The sequence below is a fragment of the Vicia villosa genome, linkage group LG3 (assembly GCF_029867415.1).
Source record: "Vicia villosa cultivar HV-30 ecotype Madison, WI linkage group LG3, Vvil1.0, whole genome shotgun sequence".
NCBI classification, from domain to species: Eukaryota; Viridiplantae; Streptophyta; class Magnoliopsida; order Fabales; family Fabaceae; genus Vicia; species Vicia villosa.
In genome coordinates this window covers 37,557,261-37,580,145 of record NC_081182.1, presented here as the reverse complement: position 1 = coordinate 37,580,145, position 22,885 = coordinate 37,557,261, and the positions used below count along the sequence as shown (strand labels likewise).

General features: G+C 35.2%; 2 protein-coding genes across 2 annotated transcripts; one reads left to right on the top strand and one right to left on the bottom strand.

Moving 5' to 3' along the window:
- Positions 1–9,057: 9,057 nt before the first annotated feature.
- LOC131657890 (uncharacterized) lies at positions 9,058–9,450 on the top strand. Its single transcript, XM_058927241.1, is given in 1 exon segment — positions 9,058–9,450. A coding segment is annotated over 1 exon segment (393 nt).
- Positions 9,451–9,659: 209 nt separating this feature from the next.
- On the bottom strand, positions 9,660–17,972 carry LOC131661039 (uncharacterized). Its single transcript, XM_058930442.1, has 20 exons — positions 17,414–17,972; positions 17,189–17,324; positions 16,772–17,079; positions 15,851–15,932; positions 15,455–15,776; positions 14,786–14,844; positions 14,555–14,644; positions 13,943–14,034; positions 13,746–13,844; positions 13,580–13,657; positions 12,854–12,938; positions 12,678–12,736; positions 12,461–12,530; positions 11,888–11,979; positions 11,535–11,597; positions 11,298–11,364; positions 10,867–11,139; positions 10,589–10,711; positions 10,218–10,370; positions 9,660–10,116 (listed from the first exon to the last, which is right to left on the bottom strand). The coding sequence occupies exons 1-20, from the start codon at positions 17,803–17,805 to the stop codon at positions 10,030–10,032; spliced, it is 2,730 nt and encodes a 909-aa protein (XP_058786425.1). The 5' UTR covers positions 17,806–17,972; the 3' UTR covers positions 9,660–10,029.
- Between the last annotated feature and the right edge of the window lie 4,913 nt (positions 17,973–22,885).

The window sequence follows — 22,885 nt, the reverse complement described above, 5'->3', positions numbered from 1 at the left end:
CAACAAGTAATAAATTAATAATGAGAAATTGAATATGTAAACAAAAATACTCAAAACTACTCCCTCCGTTCCTTTTTAAGTGTCGTTTTAGCAAAAAGCTCTTCAACCAAGATAGTGGATTATTAGAGTTACATTTTCTATTATACCCTTATTTATTTTTCTCTTTCCAAATAAATTCAATCATACACTCTCTTTTTCCAATAACTAATTGAAAAATTTGAGGTGGAGTTATTGAAAAAATAAGGGTATAAATGACAAATTATAACATTAAATTATAAAACGACACTTAAATAGGAACAAAAAAATTCTTCTAAAATGACACTTAAAAAGGAACGGAGGGAGTAATCAATAATTACAAATTATTAATAACAAAGTAAATATTGAATAAAATTCAAAATCAATAACAGTGGTAAAAATGATAAAATTGACAAAAAAAATCAACTAAAAGTTTGAGAATAAATTTTCAATTAAAAAAAAAAAACTAGAATAACAATGCAAAAATAGAAGAAAGTAGATATTATGTCTTAAACTAACCTTCATATTTAATTGCAGGTTAAGTATAGCCATGCAAACGAAATTTTTAATTAAAGAAAAAATAGTCTAACTTTTTTACTCCCTCCGTCTCATAATGAGTGACCCAGCACACCATTTCACACAGATTAAGAAAATAGTATAAAAGTAAGAGAGAGAATATCATTTTTACTATAGTACCCTCATCATGTCTTGAAAATGGTGAAACTTTTATTAATTAGAGGGTAAAATTGGAAAAAGTGCATTGGAAATTGAAATGGATCATTCATGATTTTGGGACACTATTTTATTCCAAATGGGTCACTCATTGTGGGACAGAGGGAGTAGGATACAACATAGAAACAATAGAGTAAAGTTTGTGGAGTTAATCATTTACCACTTTTTTCAGCTTCTCATTACTTCCAGGATCTGATCTGCACACACGATATTTCAAATCAAAAGATAAAAATAAAATATTACCACTATCTTCAGCTACTTTTCTGGAAAATACAAAATTAAGAGTCTGGAATGCTCATTTATACAGTTATATCAGATAAAACAAACAGAGACTATTCAAATAAGAAAAGGAAAAAACACATTACATGTGTGAGGTCCCAAAGAAACATCATGCTTTGTCCAATGTGATCGTTTTTTATGCTTCTCATGACTTCCAGACACTTAGATCTGATCTGCACACACTATTTAAAATCAATAGATAAAAATAAAATATTACAGATAAAAATAAAATATTACAGATAAAAATAAAATATTACAAAAACTCATGTAAGAAAATCTAAATCATTTTTAAAAATACAAAACTTCATCAGAATCAATTTCAAAATAATTTCTAATAAAACAAAAATTACAAATTTCTTATCCCTAACTCTTATTGCCAAACCCAGATGAAACTTAACTTTTTCAAATATCAAACAAAACAAAATATATTAAAATAACCTAAGAATGAAATCATTTTATAAGATAAAGCAACCCAAAATCTAAATCACAATCCTAAAAAAGAAGTCAAAAATTAACCTTTTGAAGAAGTTCATGGCTTTAAAGGGGTAGTAGATCCACTTTTCTCAGCTTCTTATTAAAGGGTATGTGAGGATGAGGGAGGAACGGCGGGGTTGGTCATAACGACAAAGATGGATGAGTTGTTTAGGGTTTGGATTTCAACGCATGGTGACGGCGGCGAGAAAAAGATGAAACGATTTGGACAATTTTAGAGTAATGGTGTTAGTGTGATGTGTTTATAAGGTTAGGGTTTGAGAAATGGATTGGGCCAGAGAACTCTTTGCACTGGATTGGGCCATTATCAGTAGCAGTTACATAGAGTAAATATGGTATCGGTCGGGTTCGGGGTCCGACGGGCCCAATCAATCCATCCGAACCCGACCATGCAGACCCTAAGTAGACCGTTAGTTTCACCCGTTCAATCCGTTAAACCGAATAAAACCGACCGTTTGCTTATCTTCGGATTCGGTCCGGTCGGTTATCATTGGATGGTGTTTTAATGTCCACCCCTAGCAATAGGACCCATTGCAATCTTAGCTTGTAGTCGCTGAATGAAGTATGTAAATGTGGCTCTTTTGCTTAACAAAAATGGCACAACCTACGTGTTTCTCATCACAAAACCAGCTATTTCATGTGAGTAAGTCTCACCGTTTAGATGGGCATGTACAAGATATTGGGTAGTTGAAACCATTTTTTCGGGTTAGTGTTTGGGTGTTATAATTTCAGAGTAGGCAATATTGATTGTGTGTGTTGTAATGTTTAGAAAATATTGGTTGTCTTATATAGGGTAAATCTTACAGCTTTGCATTGTCTCAAGACACACACACGCTGATACATGTCTGTCCGAAGATTCCAAATTGAACATAAAAGACAGACGCACGCTGATCTATGTCTGTCACAAGATTCCAACACGACGTGACTAGACAGACGTACGCTGATCTATGTCTGTCACATGATTCCAAATTGACGAGACTAGACAGACGCACGCTGATCTATGTCTGTCACAAGATTCCAACACGACGCGACTAGACAGACGCACGCTGATCTATGTCTGTCACAAGATTCCAAATTGACGAGACTAGACAGACGCACGCTGATTTATGTCTGTCACGCTGATCTATGTCTGTCACACGCTGATTTTTATATATATATAATCTTATATATATATATATATATATATATATATATATATATATATATATATATATATATTTATATATATATAAAATTATATTTTATATATATATATATAATCTTATATGTTAAAATTATGTTCAGACAACCACAACTAACACAACAACCACATTAATTTTAATTAAATGATCCGGCGTTTGCAACACGAAACAACCGGTAGAACACGATATTACACTGCAAAAAAGAAAATAACACAGAACAACTGGTAGTACATGAAATCACACTGCAACAAATAAAACAACACTTAGTCTAAACTACTCAAGTAACACTGCAAGAACAAGTGGATTTTCGACGCCTCGGTTAACTTCTCCACTGTGTGTCCAAAACATTAGATCCACGTCCACATCGTCTTTCGCACAATCCCAATAATACATATACGTGCCTTCTGGGTTATTATCCGTCAACGTAATGTATGGACAACGATAATCTATCTGTTTAACTTTCCTGGTTGGACCATCCAGTTGACGAACCCGCATGTGGCTACCTTCCTCAAAAAAAACTACAGCCCAAACTGAATTCATGTTTAAGTGTTTGTAGCAAGAAGAAAAAAGAGTTATTACTTCAACTCCACACACACACCGCTATTTATAGAAGAGCAGAGCGCTTGTGGCAAATTTTTTTTAGCGGGTAAATATGGCGGGATATTTTTTTGTTAATTATTAATAACTTAAATACTCATTGGCAACTTTGTAACGATAAAATATCATTTCATTGAAATATGCTAAGAGCATTTGATTGAACGGTACAGAAGTTACAGAAATGATAAAGAAACTACGGCATCTAGGAAATTACAACGATTAAAACAATGTCTGTCCTCCATCATCTGAGTGCATTGAATGTTGTCTTCCATAGTCTCCCACCAACGTTGTCTTTCAAGGAAAACACCACCCCTTGTTCTAAGCCTCTTGATCGATCTGATTTCTTCGCCGGGACTGTACTCCCCGTCCAAAAACCTCAGGATGGTTCTCTTAAGTTGGTCCATGGAATGGATTTTCCAAAACATAACCTGCATGGGAGGTTTGACGGGGGAGAAAATTACGTGCCCGTTCCGTCGACGATATTCCGGTTGATAGTCAAACCGCCTCACAGGAGGTGGAGGCTCAGAGGTCCGGTGCGTGCTATCTGGCCTTATTCGAGATCTCATTTTTTCCGTGTGTGTGGTCGTATGAACGCAAGAAACCCTAATTTATAGAGGGACGGACGACTGGCTTAAGGTCTATAGCACAATTAGGGTTTCCTCTACAACAAAAAACGTAAACCCTAATTTTCAAAAAAAAAAGGGCTTGAACATTTGCGCCAAATGGAATGGCGCATTAGTTGTTTTTTTTAACTGAAATGCGCCAAATGGAATGGCGCATTAGAAGGAATTTTGAAAATTCTTGCCATTTCATTTGGCGCATATGTAAGGTATGTGGTCCCCACCTGGTCCCCACATAGTCCCCATCTGTTAACGTCTTAATAATTTCAGTCTTTCGCATGCGTCCGAAACGATTCCTGCAGCCTAGCATGCGTCTGAATCGATTCCTGAAACAATTCCTGGCAAGATTCCTGAAACGATTCCTCCTAATACTGCATGCATGCAACCCTATCTGGCACCTAGTTCTGCTCTGCATGCATGTCACCGAAAGTTAATTGCATGCATGCCAACCACTTCTGCACAAGCAACACCTAGCAACTTTGAATGTGTTGACATGTCCAACATGCAGCTTGTTACCGTTTAAGCCTCATCAATATATATACTACCATGACCTCTGCGGATTTCTCACCACATTCACTCATCTACTCTCGCATTACTCGTTTAGCTTTCAAATTCCAGATTTCAGTGCTCCACCATGTCTCTCTTAACAATGGGTGATACGCACCGAGGAACCCCCGAGAACTTCGCAGCCTATGTAAGTATTTTACTATTACGTTAATTATTTCCAGCCTATGAAATAACTGATTACTTATGCATACATAATTATATTCAGGACGCCAGCCGTGTTCGGACTCGTAGTCACTCGACCATCGCTCTGGACGACCGCATAAGACCATACTTGGACGTTGCTGGTTTCGGACCGATTAGCACCATCGCTGAGTCTTCTATTGATCACAAATTTGTTCTGGCGTTGCTAGAACGCTGGAGGCCGGAGACACACACTTTCCATCTTCCAACAGGGGAGTGCACCATCACCCTGAAGGATGTTCATATGTTACTAGGCCTTCCAGTTGACGGGAAGGCAATTAATGGCCAGGTAATGCAGGCAAATTCACTATGCTTTCAGGCAATTGGCATAGACTTGATAGAGGGACAAGTTGGTGCTAGGGGACAGGGTATTAATCTTAAGAGGTTAAGGCTTTATTATGATAGTTTTCGGATGGATGATGCGTCTCCACAAGAGACCATACTTCAGAAAACCAGGTGCTACCTACTCTTGCTAATTGGAAACGTTTTGTTTCCAGATAGTACCGGTAACACTGTTAATTTTATGTACCTTCGTTTATTAATGGATTTTACTAGAGTTGGTCTATATAGCTGGGGGTCTACAGTGCTGGTTATGGTGTACCAATCACTGTGCAAGAACTCAAAAAATGGTTCTTGCACATTCTATGGCTGCGCTCTGTTGGTGCAGGTGTGGGGGTGGTGGAGGATGCCCATAATGGCCCCGGTTAACAATGGCAGTTGGACCTTTCCGTATGCACTGAGGTAAGTTTTTAATATACCATATTTTTCATGCACAATTAGTGGATTATGATCTACTCCACTCTAACTAAATCATTATATTTACGTTGTAGATTTTGCGTGAAAAAAATGGACTTCAAACTGAATCCGCGGTCAAATATCACAATGTACTGCCAGCTGATTGATCACCTAGGACCCCATCAAGTATTATCTCTAATCTTTTTCTCTTTTATAAGTGTATTTTTTTATAAATATTTTCCCGAAATAATGTATAACTCTTATGCATGCAGTTTATATGGAGACCGTATCTCGAATGCGAGCATGAGCCTAGAGCTCAGGATGCAGAAATTTGGACCACAAAGTGTTGCCTGATCCGGTACAACATCATCGAAATGTATCATAGTGACCGGGTCATGCTACAGTTCGGAATGCGTCAACGTATACCCGACCCTCCAGTTGACTTGGGAGTGTGGCACCTCAGACGAGTCAACCATCAATGGACTCACCAAAACTGGAAGGATTTTGCACCCGATCACCGCCAGATGTGGAAGGACCGATCAATGACCATGAGATGAAACCGTCCGCCGAGTACATGAGTTGGTATCGTACGGTTACATCCCCTAACTTGTTTATTGCAGATCCGTTCTACTTAATTGACCCCCGTGCTCACAACTACATCCTACCCCCACAACAAGCTGAAGAGGAACAACAACAACAACAACAACAACAACGGCAACAACAACGACAACAACAACGCCTACAACAACGCCAACAACTACAACAACAACAACTGCAGCAACAACAACTACAACAACAACAACTGCAGCAACAACAACAAAATCTTTTCAATACTCCATCCCGTTCCGCCCGCAACTACCGACAACCAAATATGTTCCAATCACAGTCTCAACCTTTTCAGGAAGCTGAATACCGCCATCATTCCGCGGGCCAATATCATACCCTATCACAACCATTTGGATTTGCAGCGTTTGCAGGGTTCACAAGATCGTTCAGCCAAAACCTTACGCCCGGTTCGTCAAGCCTACATCTAAGTCCCGACGATGATCCTCATGATGAATCCTCTCACCGTGGCACCCCTTCTGGCTATGCAACACCGTCGAACCAATTCGGCTTTAATCAAGGTAGTTCTGGTGCTGTTGGGTGCTACGAACCTGAAGTCTTTCCCCAACCCACTCCACCACCACAATTTAACACTTATGAGGGCTTGGGTAACCGATTTTACAACATTCGGTTTCCGGAAAATTATGGTGGCTTGGACGAATTCATAGACAGCGACCCACGAGACAACCCAATTCCAGGCCCGGTGACACAGACCCAGCAAGAAGCACGAAGGGGTAGGGGTAGGGGTAGAGCTAGGGAAAGGGGTGGTGCTAATCTTCGCGGCGGCATCAACGATCGCGGTAAACGTGTGATAACAAGACCAGGGTGCGTAACAGATAGTTATCTTGGTGATGGAGGCCATTAAACATTTTGTTGTGTTTTCTTTAATCAATTGTGTCGATGTATCGTTTCTTTAATCATTTGTGATTGATGTTTCGTTTCTTTAATCAATTGTAACCGATGTTTCGTTTTCGATTATTAAATGCCAATTTACGTTTTGTGCACTACATTTTCAAAACTAACAAAATAATTTGACAAATGGAAATTTATCGATATATATATATATATATATATATATATATATATATATATATATAAAACTTAACTAATAAAAAAAATTTATCGAAAAAAAATTTGTCGATATATATATATAACTTAACTAATAAAAAAAATTGGAAATTTGAATATATATATATATATATATATATATATATATATATATATATATATATATATATATATATATATATATATATATATATATATATATAACTTAACTAATAAAAAAAATGAAAAAAAAAGAGCAACCCTAATGCGCCAAATGGTTTGGCTATTAGGGCAAAAAAGTTAGCCTAATGCGCCATTCCATTTGGCGCAAACACATTCTTTTTTAGTGTTAGCCAAATGGTTTGGCGCATTCACCAAATTTTAACACTTATGCGCCAAACCAAATGGCGCATTCACTTTCAACCGGTCCCAAACCTAGACAGTTTGGTAAATACCCCGAAAACTTGTTTTTTTTTTTTTTTTATTAAACATGGTTATTTAATTTTTTTTTCAAAATATAACATTTCTTCTACTTTCATTATAAATATAATCATGGTAAAATCAAATGATAAAGACATGCAAGTATGTGAAAAATCAATTTAGCATCCAAATTTCATAGAATTCAATAATGTCAATCATTTTGAATCAAATATTGATGTTTAATTCTAACAACAAAATTGATGCTTGAAGGAATTATTTAGGTTTTTTCTTTAGCCACCTCCCTATGGGGGTCACCCCCAGCGAAAAACCCAAATTACCCCTGCTTCGGAAATGAACTTCCGAAGCACTTTTTTTTTTAAAAAATTTCCACAATTCGGAAGTGCATCTCCGAAAACACCTCATGGGGGGTGTTTTCGGAGATGAACTTCCGAAAACACCTTTGTTCAGATTTTGGGGGGTTTCGGAAATGAAGTTCCGAATTATGCAGAAACTGGTTTTTTTTTATGTTTTTCACAGTCTCGTATTTTTAATTAAAGGAAACCGGGAAATAAAATAAATGACATATAAACAGAAAAAACTAATATGATAAAAAAAAAGTAATATATACAAGCCGATCCAAATCCAAATAAAAATAGTGTGCTAAAGATACAATCCGAAAACAAAAAATAAATAAACCCGACCACTACTGGGTGTGCCTAACCCTCTCACCCTGGGCCCTCCTCTGCCGCCTATATGCCGCCGCACGGCCCGCATCAGTGACGATCATCTCCATCACGGCGACTGCCTCTGGACCGCCCTGGGATGGAGGTGTTTTCGGAAATGAACTTCCGAAACACCCCTGCGCAGAACTTCTATGCAACCTCCAATGGCAGACCCCAAAATCAAACTTCAAAACAACCCATAATGCTTCTAAACAACCTAAATACTACTAACAACCTACCCCTATATCATTTATGCAATTGAAAACAACCTTAACATGCATTTGAAATATGGATCTAACAAATATAAAACTTACAATTTGAGTGATTTGAGGGCTTTTGGATGTAGTATAGCAAGGTGATTGGAGCCTTTGATGCAGCCTTGGAAGTGTGTTAGCAGAAAATCTCAGAGGAGTTGAGTTTGATATTGGTTTAGGGTAAATGATTTGGGGGGAGGGGGCTGTTTTGCTTAATCTGCAAAACGTGCAATATTTCGGAAATGAACTTCCGAAATGGTGTTTTCGGAAGTGCATTTCCGAAATAAGTCAAATTTTTTTTAAAAAATGGCGCTTTCGGAGATGTATCTCCGAAAACACCTTTTTCTTGCATTTCGGAAATGCATTTCCGAAGTCAGGAATAGTTTGGGTTTTTCAGCAGAGGTGGACTAGAAGGTTGGGAGGTGGCCAAAGAAATTTTCATTATTTAATCTATCTTTCTCAACTACCAATTGGTCACACATAAAAGCAAATAGACCAAAACCAATTTTACAGACATAGTAATTGAAATATAAGGAACATGAAGTCCATTTCTTAATTCTGTTGATACTCAATGGCATCTTGATATTGTTGATACTCTGCCACCAAATCATTCATGTTGCTCTTAGCCTCGGTGAAGTCCATCTCGTTCATTCCTTCACCTGTGTACCAATGCAAGCAAGCTTTTCTCCAGAATATAACAGTGAACTACTCACTCTCTTTGTGTAACATTTCCTGAATAGATGTGGAGTTTCGGATGAATGTCGAATCCATCTTCAACCCTGTTGGAGGAATATCACAGACACTGGATTTGACATTGTTTGGGATCCATTCCACAAAGTATGATGAGTTCTTGTTCTGAACATTCATCATTTGTTCATTAACCTCCTTGGTGCTCATTTTGCATCTAAATATTGCGGATGCAATGAGAATCAAAATTTGTGACCCAAAACGTTTAGTACCAAAACTTATTAAATTAAATTTAAAGATACCAAAATCAATATTTTAGATATTTATAAGAATACATATTTATCCCTATAATATAAAATTTAGGTCTTTAAATTTAGTTAACAAGCACTAAAAATTACGATGAAAAAAATCATTGCCAAAAATGTTTTCCCTCATAATGTGGGTCCTTTTCCAGCATAGGCTCCAAAGAGTCATTGCCAAATGCCACACAACTTTGATGAGATGAGAGAGTAGATGTTAATGCAAAACTGATTTAAATTGACAAGTTTGCTCATTGAACTCTATAACTTAAATGTTACACAAATTTCTATATAAAAGTTATTTTACAATTTATAAATGAGTAAAACAAAATCAAAACACTAAAATACAGCCTAATTTTTTGTTAAATTGCTCTAACTATAGAATACATCATAAACAATAGAGATACAAAGCCATTCTTAATATGATAACTTCAGCTCAAAACGTGGATTGAATTCACTATGATGACTTCAGGTTGAACCTTACACCACCACACGTTACAGGGAGGAGAATCAGATTTGGTGTGTGAACTTCAGGTCAAAACTTCGGTTGAACTCACTAACAAGTCCCATAATGCTATCTTTTAACAAGATTTATATAGCTAGGCATTAGATTGGAGTTTAATTTTCACTTCATCAAGGCAAGCCTGAATATTTTTGAATTCTTCTGTGTCGGAGAAGCTCTGACCCTGAGAAAATGAGTAATAAATTAGAAAAACTTAACAAAACATTAAGGTTTCCAGTAGTTTTTCAACCCTCAAACATCAGAAATCTTAAGTAAATATTTTACCTGTCTGCAGATGTTCTTCAAGTGCATCTCAGCTGTAAACAATTCTTTCCTACTTCCGGTCGACGCGGATATTTCCATGTACACCTTGCAGAGTTCCAAAGATGCTTTTGCAAACTTTTGGAAGCGATCTCGGTCATTCCAAGTATCAGAACCCTGGAAGAATACAATAAGACGGTTAAATTAAGACAACAAATGTTGGAGAAATTTCAGAGAACGGACTAGTATATAAGTCAAAAAAAGAGATCAAAGATACTTCTAATTAAAAATTACAAAGACGGAGAAAATTGCTTTAGACAATCAAAAGAAAAACATTGCAGTGTTCCTAATGTTCATGGTAAGTGGTTCATTGTGAACAAGCTATGGGGACATACCTGGAGTGATCGAACTTGCTTTAAGAGGGCTTCAGAACACATCGTGAGATCTCCCTTAATTCTGTGCCATTTAGAGTATAAGCCCCAGATTTCGGGTCCATATCCACTCCCATTTTTAACTATCTGTATTAGTGAAATAATATTAAATAGGGTCAATCCTTTTGCATGACTTTTATTTAACCAGGGGTTAGGGATAAGCTGGGACTGGGAGCTGTTCGTTGACTACTTCACTAAGTAGAATGAATCTACAAAAACAAAATCTTGATAGAACTGTATACCTGCTGTAAAACGTTCCCAAGCAATGATATTAATTGTTCAGTTTCACGCGTCCTTCCTGCAATATGTAATCCAGATACTTGCTCTTGAAGTTCTGATCCAGAATCAACCGTACAGAATTGATCCGTGTTAGCTTTATTATCAGTTGTCACGGGAGGTACAAAATTACTTGTAGAGAGCCGATTTTCCACCTCATTTGTGATTCGTTCCAATAAAACTGTATCTACTCTTTTATTTTTAGTCAAGTTCAAAACCATCTGAGCTCCTTCCAGTGCCTAAAATAATTTATCAAACTAGATGAGTACCCATTGCATGTTCTACAAGGCATAGAACATGCAATGAAACTGCATAAAATATATTTTCCATTGCTCATAATATACCATCACATCTCATACTCGTTTTGACCACCAATATAAAAAATAAAATCACACACCTGACTTATATTCCCAACGTCAACAGCAACATGGCTGTAATTCTCCCAAAGTTGCCAGCTGTTTCGTCTGTTACCAATTATCATGGTGTTAGTGTGTATCCTAGATGGCTAAATTTACAGTGATTATGAACTAAAACATGCGTATCACAGTAGGAGTGCACTTTAGTATGCAAATACGTGTGTGTGTGTGTGTGTGTGACATAAGAGAAAGTTTAATAAGAGAAATAAATACTGAACTTGAACTTTAGTGCTTCTTTAAATGCAATAAAGGCCTCCTTGCTCTTTTTCTTGATCAAATGTCTGCAATGTTAAGTTAACCATATCATTAGTACAGACCAGAAGGAAAAATCTAAATGCCCATAACAACTGATTTCTCTTATCACCAATAACATCATCTTTAAAATAAGAAGAGTCATGTAGGTCCCCTATGAATTTTAACCAATAAAAGATGGTGTGTTGGAAAGTGTGTAAGAGAGTTGTTGCTAGCATTATTCTTTAAATAATTACAAGTAAAGCTTTGCAGGTAAAAATCTAAAATTGTTTAAACACAGACTATTTATTAATATAAGAAGAAAGGAAAAACTACATACAAGCAAGCTATGTTATTCCAAGCTTCCCCATTGTCAGGATCGAGCTGAACAGCACGAGTAAATGCATCTAGAGCCTTGTCAACATCCCGTGCCTGTTGAACTTGCATGGTTAGTTAGAAGTAGTTGAGAAAACATAAGTAAGAAATAGAAAACAAGGGGAGTAAATCTACATTAACAGATGTCAAAACATGGGAGCTTGTAATACCCATCCTGACAAACCAATTAGATGATGCAACATATATATAAATCTACATAGACAACTGCAAACAGCTTCATAAGTGGTAATCTATTCTACACACAATCACAGATGTGACTCCCGGGAATAAACCATCTGCGCTAAATCTTTTATGATCATACACATGCATGCAGCTACAGTCCAATTCATCAAAGTAAGCTGTATCCTAATACTTTAATACTGTCAAAGCGATAATAACTACTTCAATATTGAGTATTCATGGGTATCCAGAAATTCACAAGAGAGAAATTGTACAGTAATTGAGGATATTATTGTAAACCTAATGGTTTAAAAACAAATAGATGAGAAACAAGTCTAAGGGACATCACACAATTTACCTTCAATGCAGCAGCCCCAAATGCAAACCAGCCATCTGGATACATAGAGTTCATTGACATTGCAGACTCCCTTAAATTAACAAACAAAATTTACAGTAGTTAACATACCCACCATATAACAATGTTACAATCAAATCAAAAGAAGTTTTAAACATAATGATGAGTAAAACAACAATGAAAGTAAAATGCTTCATTCAGGATTCAGCATAGAGCATACCATAAAATTTTAGACGTCTCGTAGTCTCCTCTATTGTATGCACTGCGGGCCAGAGAGCGCTGTGAACCATAGAAGAACAAATATATTAAAAAATGTTAATTTAAGAATTTTACAATATGATAGAAGCAAACATGAAGAATATAAGCGCAATAGATTAAGCACATGCAGAGGCACACCTTAGCTCTAGCAGACCTATTGTTTGAAACTTCCAGAGCTTTTTTATAGCAAGCATCATCAATGGATATGTCACCCAATGAGCACCTAGAATAATATTCACATGAGAAACAAATTATGCAAAATAATGATATTTTTGCTTTTTTATTTTTCAAATTCAATAGTGTAAGCTAGTTTGTCATCTGTACATCACTAGCAACGTAATCAATTTTGTCTTACTGCTAATGAAAATGCTCCACAAATATACATTTAATAGTTTTTTTTTTTTGCAAAATATCAGGTCATCTATAATCCATATCCTATAAGTAACATGGTATTTCTTGATAGAAAAAGTAGTTTCTAAAAGATTTGGATCTCCTTCCTTCCCCCGTGCTCATTAGTTGCTAGCCTTAAAAACACCAATGTGTTTGAATAAGCAACTTAGCTAGGTGCTTTTCACATGAGACCTTATATTATAAATGCTTAAAATATTCAATAAGCATAACTTATTTCCATTAGCTTATTGCTGAAGTGTTTGTGTCATAAGCTTTAAAAATACTCTTCCAAATGCCCACAAGATTATCAACAACCCACTTAAATTCAAGAATGGAGTGTGTGTGTGCGCGCGTGTGTCTGTCAAGTATAGCGCAGCTTCTAAGAAAAATAACCCTAGTAGCTAATTAGCTATTGCTCAAGTGCAATCACAGCCTGATCAAGAAAACCAAAAGCAAGACAGACAAGCAACATACCATAATCTAGGGTCATTTGGCCTTTCTAAAAGACGTTTCTTTATGAGATCAACAGCTAATGCTTTCTTCTCCAAGAGACTGATTTCCATATCAAACATCAAATGAAGCAATAAGGCGTGAGTATTGAGAAAGAAAATTGATTCATTGATTTCACACCACATCATACCTGTAGCAGTGTATAAGATTGTCCCATAATTCTAAATCATCAAATTCCTTTATTGCCTCCCCTATCAAGCCACAACGCACCAAAAGTTCACCATATTCCCTGAAATTGAAAGAAAAAGTAACAAGAATTAAATGGGCAAAAATAAAAAACTTGGGGTGAGAGAGGTCATGTCCAGAATCCAGAGCAAAAGTTTATACTTTCTCAAAGCAGGAATGCTAGCCATATAAACACCATAACTAAAAGGAATTCTTTCTGCAATTTCAGGAGAAGATTCATTAATTTGCTTCACCTGCAGGAATATGTATATTTTTTTATTAGGTGCAGTAAACAAATCAAGACAATTCACAATCACATAGTAGCCAAATCGAAACCAGTTTGCTATTTATAGGTAAACTTCGATGTATTATATTTATATTAAATTAAATGTTAAAATATATACAACCTTGCTGCATGCTCAGAATGTGAAATATTACTTGTTACTGTGTAATTCTTGTATAAATTCAACATTAGTCTCTCAAATTAATTTATTTACCCACATTGGACGAGTTCGGCCCAACCAAAATTATAAGATGATGTCTTAATTAATACGCACTGTTTGTGATCCAATTTTGGGCAATAAACCATTAAAAAAATTATTAATTAAAGTTGATAGATTAGGACCTTTTTCTATGAGAAGCTTTATATCAATATTTTGACACTAAATTATAAAAGTAGTTCATTAGGATAAGGATACAGCAAAATCAATTACCAGAAAAATGATATAGTTTTATAAATATAAAGCTAACATGTTACCGAAATGAAACACATACTAAGTTATCCATCATCAGTAATGCACGCTCCTTCGTTCGACTACGCAATGACTCCCATCTAATACGCAAGATATCGCAGAAGCATCGTATCTAAAGCAAGGAAAGAACATTAGAATAATTAGGTGGATCATTAAAATAAACACCATAAGCACATACAAACTTGGCTCCATTGTGTGAGGGGAAAAAATCACTTTTAAAACAAATATAAGTGGTGGATTTTTTTCTACTTACAATGAAGTAAGAGAACTGCTGGGAATCAATTGCCTCGATGTAAGGAGCCATATCCCATCCTGAAATCAAGTAATGAGCCAGCAATTAAGTGAACATCTACAAGACACGGCAATTTTGTTTTCTCCTCTTTTCAGTAAAATTTGCAGTTTTAGATTTTAGAACTCAATTAAAATGTAAATAGCACTAAAATAAAAGGAGGAAAAAGAAAAGAAAGCAGACCAATAAACGTTAGAAACCATAGACCATAATGTTGGTTCTTCTATGAAAGAGAAGGCTTAGCTAGGGATTACATAGTAATGGACACTCAAAGTTCCAAACTAAAGGGAATTCTAAATAGACACCAGATCACTTTTAAAAGAAAACAAGATTATTGAAATTGATTTTATTTTTACTTTAGACGAATCTCTCGTTTCATCAGACTCAAATAATTAGAGACATTATATGCTTAACAGAAGAGTTGATTAAACTGTAGCAGTTTACCCTAATTTTACCCATTTCTATCTTTTTTTCCGCTTCTAGCTTATATGAACATCAAAATTAGGCTTTAACAACGCGTAACCCCATATCCAACGTAGTTTCAAATTAGTAGGTTGAAAGAGGGAATTATATGAAAGTATACAGATGCTAGAAATAATACAGTAACTGTATGTACAAAATAGGGTAACTTACGTTGCAACTCATCGTGTCGGGAACTTTTCTCAATTAGAAGGCAGTGTGCTAGAACTACAGCCTGCTGTGTTGCTGTCAAGTTGGAAGTGACAGCAGCACCATTTTCCATGCCTTGTGACCTAGTCTTAGAGTCATCAGTGTTTTCTAAAAGCTTTGGTATTACAAGTATGTCAGATGCATCAGAGGCTTGATGCTGACGTAAATTATTTCCACCATTGTTGCCTTCACATGTTTGGATGCCAGTTCCTGTTAAGGAGCGGTCGTGCTCATTGTTTGATGAATTTGAGGATGCAACAAGTACCATTTGTGCCTTTGGTTCAACCTGTGTTAAAGAATGACATACAAAAAGGTTAGTGCCATGAATGAAACATGCCGACAGTGCAGTTTACAGTTTACCTGATGTACAGTACGGAAACCAAGTGCCCCAGTCACTGATAGCTCAAGCCCAGCTGCCATCTCAGCTGACTCAAAGCGTGTCCTGTTACAGTAAGGTACTTCATCATAAAAGGACACTGGGAAATGAAAGTTAACCATGCGATTAAACTAAGCAAACACAGGTCATGCTTAACATTTGACAACTACTTTTTGCTTAATGTAAGTTAACGTAAGAAGGAAAAGATATGACAATTAATGTAATGCAAGCCCAAAAACCATGGAAAGGAAAACACAACTTTTTCCCCAACCAACTCTTCTTTCTTTCCTCGGAATTATTTTAGTTGGCTTCAATTTCAGCTTCTCACTTAATTATGCAACAGATTAGTAAATCCTGAAAAGGATTCACTTCCAACATGGCAACGTAAAGCAGTTGGAACACACAAAATAACCAGAAAAATTAACCTCACAAATTTTGAGTGTGCAAATATTGCCATTTGTATGTTGCTATTATACAGGCAAGAATAACAAAGTCAATACAAGAGGTAATGAGACAGGATACATTTATAATCAAGTATATTAAAGAAAAGACATCACTAATAAATTTCCCAAATAATCAAAAAATAAATATTAACTTCTGATGCTTTTATACATTGCATTTACAGAGAGCGCCAGTATAGTTAGAGAATTCATTCAGGACAGGATACCAATTATGGTGCAATTTATGACATAATTTACTGTGGTTCATTGTTCACAGTAGCTAGTTGGCAGATGCAGGCATTAAGTATTTTACTTGCACTTACAAAGGCATTAAGTATATACAGGTTCATAAGGCAAGACTCATAAGTAACACATACTGAAGCAGACCTTCCATTCAAAATGAAAACAAAATAAATAACAGCAGTCAAAGTAAAAGAAAAAAATTAAAAATCCAAGAGAACTAACCTACAAGGGTCAACTCGTCCATATACATATTCCATAATTCCAGCCTCTAAATGAAGCAATGAGACAATGGCCGAGCTCTCTCCGTCAAGCAAACCAACTTCCCAATAACTCTGAACTTGTTCTGAAGTGCCAAATTGCTGTAAGGCTTCGCCCATATAAGCATGCAACAGATCAAAAAGGGTAGAAGACCTCTCATCCAAAATTCTTTGTTCAAGAAGCAAAACCCTTCCAAGCCACCAAGTAAGGGTTCTAATATCAACTGATAAATCTTTCATCCTCATAAGCAACATCTTAGCAAAAACTATATACTGGAAAAAAAATAATGACTAATTAGTTGCTTGAGTTGAATCGAATATAAGTTGATAATCCAAAATCAGCTTATTTAGATAAACAACATAGTTAAGTTGAATTGAGTACCTGAAGATTTGAGAACTTCCCAAGCAAATCAGAACCATCAGACATAAGATAATTACGCGCCCAAATGTCCCATTCTGCACATTCAAATTCAACCAGCGGCAAAGGGAATCGCGGTAGCACTTTCTCCTTCAAAGGCCTGCAATTACAAACTACAACTTCATAAACCAAACTAGCAAATAAAAACATGAATAGTAAGGGTTTCTTTAATGATGAAAAAAACATTACCCGGTGAAATTACATTGAGTAAACCCTAGAAACGCAGCAACGGCAATACACAACACGAGGGTGGATCTACGAGCCTGTTCCACAGGGCTAACGGAAGCATCAGTTATAAAAGACTCGACGCGGTCCACCAACTCGGAGTAGAAAGTTTCGGCGGAACTTGGTGGCGGTGAATTGGGGCTGAGTTGAAAGATAAGTCTGCAGGATTGGGAGGTGAGTGCTTCAGCATAATTGCCAGACTCGATTGAGGACAGGAGGTTGTTGATGAGGCCATCTGTGGATTCGTTTTGAGGTTCGGGATTCAAAGGTGTCGCCGGAGAAGGGGAGAGAGTGCAGCGGAGGAGGCGGAGCTCGTAGCCACGGATTCCGGCAACATCAGCTTCCAAGTTAGACATGTTTTCAAGCCAGGCTCACGTTCTGTTCGTCAGGGTTTAAGGTTTTTATTATGTTTATGTTTCATAGGGTTTTTCAGTTTTTTCACGTATAAAAGATAAAAATATACACTTGCTCTGGTCGATCTAAACACTAAATAAAAATGAAATATCTTTTAGAAAAAAGAATGAGAAAAAGTAACAAAGTTGAAAAAAAAAGTTGAAATTTATAAGAACATACATGTTGTTAGTGAATCAAGAGCACGAGTAGATGAAGCATTTGGAGAAAGAAAAAGGCTATTGATAAAATTGCCTTTGTTAATATTTATCTTTAAAAATTTTACTATGAACATATAGTCAAAATGAAATTTCTAGTATCTAAATCGAAATTTCTAATATTCGTTTCACGTTCTTATCGGAAATTGTGTAAATTTCAAAATTTTTAAAGGTAATTTATTGAAAATTTTGAAAAATTTGATATTGTGCTAAAAAACCAAAGAAATATATCGAAAATTTTTGAAATTTTTGGATAATAATAAATTATATCAAAAATTTTGAAATTTCTGATATACCGAAAATTTTGTTGTAGATAAAGTTCTTTACTTGTGTGGTCCAGAACAGGCAACTTCTTCTACAGAATCCTGTATAGATTTAACGGAATTCTTCACCACGGATGTCATATGTTTTTTATGCAATGAATGCTATTTTTAATTGTTTTCCCGTCTGTATGAAACTAATGCTTTAATTGTAATTGACAGTTATTCAAGTATCGATCTGAAGTTTTATAATGGGCACAAGCTACTGGTAAACGACATGGTATTATTGTTATCACTATTCGTTTCGATTCTGCTAATGGAATGTCAGGGAGAAAGGATAAATTGATTATGGATTGAGAGAGAGAATGAAATTATAAAAGAAGCAATGCATCTAAAAGCAATAATTCCTCAGAAGGCATGTATAGTATGAAAGTTAAATATTCTTTTAGGCTGAGATTTGTTCCAAGTGGTATCATTTGGAAGGTGATGGTTAGGTGCAAGATGCACAATCATCATCCGTCTGAGGATTTGGAAGGCCATGACATATTTAGTCGTCTAAAAGATCATGACAGAAGTTTATGAGGACAAGACGAAGTACATTATGGTTCCAAGGTACATAGTTGTTGCTTTGAAAGAAAAAGATCCAGGAAATCTCATGAGTGTTACCCAAGTGTATAAAGCTAGAGCTACATATAGAACAACCAAGAGAGGTCCATTGACATAAATGCAAATGTTGTTGAGCTTTATTCATAAAGAGAAATACATTTGTTAGACTAGAAATAAGGACAACTCAGATGTTGTAGCTGATATCTTTTGAACACGTCTTGATTTTGTGAAGTTGTTGAATATGTTTCATTTGGTTTTGATTTAACATACAAGACAAATAGGTAAGAATTTTTTATTGCACATCTTGACATATGTTGTAGATGTTGAGTTGAGTATGATTATGTGCATTGTGAGTGTGCAAGTACCGGATACCATTACTTGAGATTGTTGGTGTTGCATCAATGAAATTGACGTTTTCATTTGCCATTGCCTATTTGGAACATGAAAGGAAGGAGAATTTCACATGGACACTGGAGAAGCTCAAAGAGTTATTCTCTATTGAGAAATTGCTATCGAAGGTTGTGGTGACGGACTGAGAACCTACATTGATGAATTTCATGGAATATATGTTCTCAAACGCAACTCATCAGTTGTGTTTGTTCCATATTTCAAAAAACGTTACTATGAAATGTAAATAGTATGTTAAATTAGAAAGACAAGAATATGTCATGAATCTATGGAACAACATCATGTATTCAAATAAAGAAGTTGATTTTGTCGAACACTTCAAGCACTTTGAGACTTTTTTGTGCTGATATTCCTTTACATGTTAAATATGTGAACGAAACGTGGTTAACACCTTATAAAGAAATGTTTGTTGCTGCTTAGACTAACAGAGTTACTCATTTAGAGAACACAACCACAAAACAGGTACATGAAACATGACAATTTAATGTTATTACATAACTAATCATAAGTTAACATATATTTATATTTATGGTTTTTAGGGTGGAGTCTGCTCATTAGTGACTAAAAAATATGTTGACTACAAGTCGAAGATATTTATGCCGAAGTTGGGATGTTGTGAACACCATGTTGAACTTGCAGCTAGGTTCAATCAGAGTTTCGTTTCAAAAAAAATATTGTCAATATTGAGCATCCGTGTAACACTTCATTATATGCCAACTTGCACGATTTTGTTTCAAGACAATGTATTCAACTCATTGGAAAGGAACTACAGAGGGTAAAATTTGTTGGTGCAATCCAAGAAAGACGTGGTTGTTTCATCAAAACAACACATGGATTACCGTGTGCGTGTTAGCTTGTCAATTTTCAAGTATTAGGCAATATTGTTCCTTTAGACTCAATTCATGTATTATAGGCGAAATTGCACATTGCAGAGCATGAGATCAATCATGATGAGAGTGGTACAAAGTGGGATTTAGAAGTAGTGTGTGAAGAGTTGAAAACATGTTTCAGTATATTGGATATTGTAGGCCAGAGGGTGTTAAATAAAAAAGTCTGGGAACTAATACATCCATCCACAACTTTTATGTGTCCACCGCTGGTGAAGTACAAGGCAAAGAGGGGTGTTAAGAAAAGTAAAAAGAGTCAAGAGAGTGACGTGCATCGTGATCCTAGTCAGCAGGAGTATGTCAAGGGCTGGTAGGAGATTCAAACTACAAAACCAGGGTTGTCTGAAATAATTTGGAGGTCATGTGCTTATATTAAAAATAAGTATTACTTATAAAAAAGTGTAAATTTATTTTAATTTTTATATTTAAATTATAAATATTCTAGTTAATAACATAAATAAGACATATATTTTAATCAATAATTTCAAAATAAAATTTACTAATTTATTATGTTTATTTTAGAATCAAACTTTCTAATCTCTTAAATTATATGAGGCAATTAATGAGACTTAAAGTACGATTAATATAACAATAGGTTTAAATTATTTAATTATTCTATTAAACTTGTATCATTAAATTTTAACTAGATAAACAATTTTATAATTTAATAGATAAATAAAATTAAGAGATAATTAATAATTCAGAAATTAAAGTACAAACTAGTAAATTAACAATAAAAAACGGGAATAAATTAACTATTAAGAAAATAAATTTTATAAAATTAACAATCAAAAGAGAAACAAGGAAATTTTTTGAATTTATAGAAAAGTAAAAAATATAAATTAACAACTATATCTACTTAATTGAATTGAAGTATATTAAATATGCTCCATTATTTTTCAATTTCATACAACTGTAAGTAATTGAATTGAAGTATATTAAATATGTTCCATTATTATTTCAACTCCATGCAAATGTAAGTAACCCTACTAAACGTTGTGCTTTTATGCTTTTCTTTTTTAGCAGCTTTACATAGACCGTGAAAAAAGAAATGTTGGGTTAGAACAATTTAATAATCATATAACAATTATGTAAGTTAGGCATTTTCTTTTATAATGACCAATTCCATCAGGTTAATTATAAATAAATTGAGGCCCTCTTTATATGGTGGCCCTGTGCAGTAGGCCAGACTGCACAGGCTCTCAATCGGCCCAGCACAAAACCAACAACAAGTCAACCATCAAGTATGTTGATTAGTAGCCAACCGTCCATCAAATCTTCAAGACATCTTTACTTGTCACGATTTTCTGCTTTCTTACATTCATACATCGATGACATTATTAATGTTGGTGACAATGGAAATTGTGGTTTTCGTTCTATTGCAACTTTACTTGGACGGACGAAGAGTGATGGCCTTTTATACGAACGTTGTTAGATGCTCAAGTTCATCAACACTCTCAATTATTTTCCGAGTTGTTCCATGACATTATCTCTATAATTAGGAATGTGTTACGAGCAGACCACTTGGGTGTGCAAGATATGGATAAATGGATGATGATTCCTGATATGAGTTACCCTATTACATCTAGATACATGTTGTATTTGTCTCCTTTTCCATGCGACTTAACATCACAATTTTCCTCTTGCCTTAACTCCACCTATGTATACGAGCAAATATAAAATCATTGTTGTTGGTTTTGTCAACAACAATGATTGAGTTCAGGTAAAGTTAAAATCATATTACTCATTGCCTCTTGTCACTGACTGTTGGAGACAAAATTATACTGATGATGCAAAAGCATGAGAATTAAGATATCCGGGTCGCTTTAGTCACTGGGAAGACGGAGTTAGGAACTCATCCTAGTTTGTTTTATATTCTTGTATGTATGACATTTATTATATGTATATATTTAACCGGGTAGCATTTATATAGATTCGGTTATTTGAGAAAAATCAAGAAAAAAGTGGGGAAAAAACTACTGATCTTATACCGGAAATTTTAAAATTTCTAGAAATTTTTGGTAGTTACCGAAAATTCTAAATTTATGATAGTTTCTATCTTTTGACCGAAAATTTGAAATTTACGATATCAGAAATTTTGAAAATTCTGGCAATCTTTCCGCTGTCGTAGTAAAAATGGTAAGCTATTCAAAATTTTCGATAACCTGACAAAATTTCTGATAACAGCCTATAAATTTCAAAATTTCTATAATTTATAAGAGGACCGCAAGTATAATTTTGCCTAAAATTTAAAACCAACATATTTTACAAAAATAAAAATATATTTAAATTTGGTTTCTGAACCGCTTTCATTATAGAACTTTGACTTTGGACATAGGGCTAAAACATGCGTGGACTCTTTGATTTAAATATTTGGTGTGTAAAACAGATTGTTTGATGGCTACTGAGGTTCTCACCGCAGAGGTGGATGTTTCTAACTTCTAGGATTAAGATCTCATTATTCATATTAGACAAACTCTGGCTAAAGAGTGGACTTTCCTCATTGAGCACACTGCTAGGAACAACAACACTACGGCAGATCTCATGGCTTGTCAAGCATCGCAAGATGTTTCCCGTCGTCAAATTTGACAATTACTTTCGTCTAATATTGGTGTTGCTTTGTGTCAAGATTCTGTTGTCTAGTTTTTCTTTATCTTCCTGCTTGTA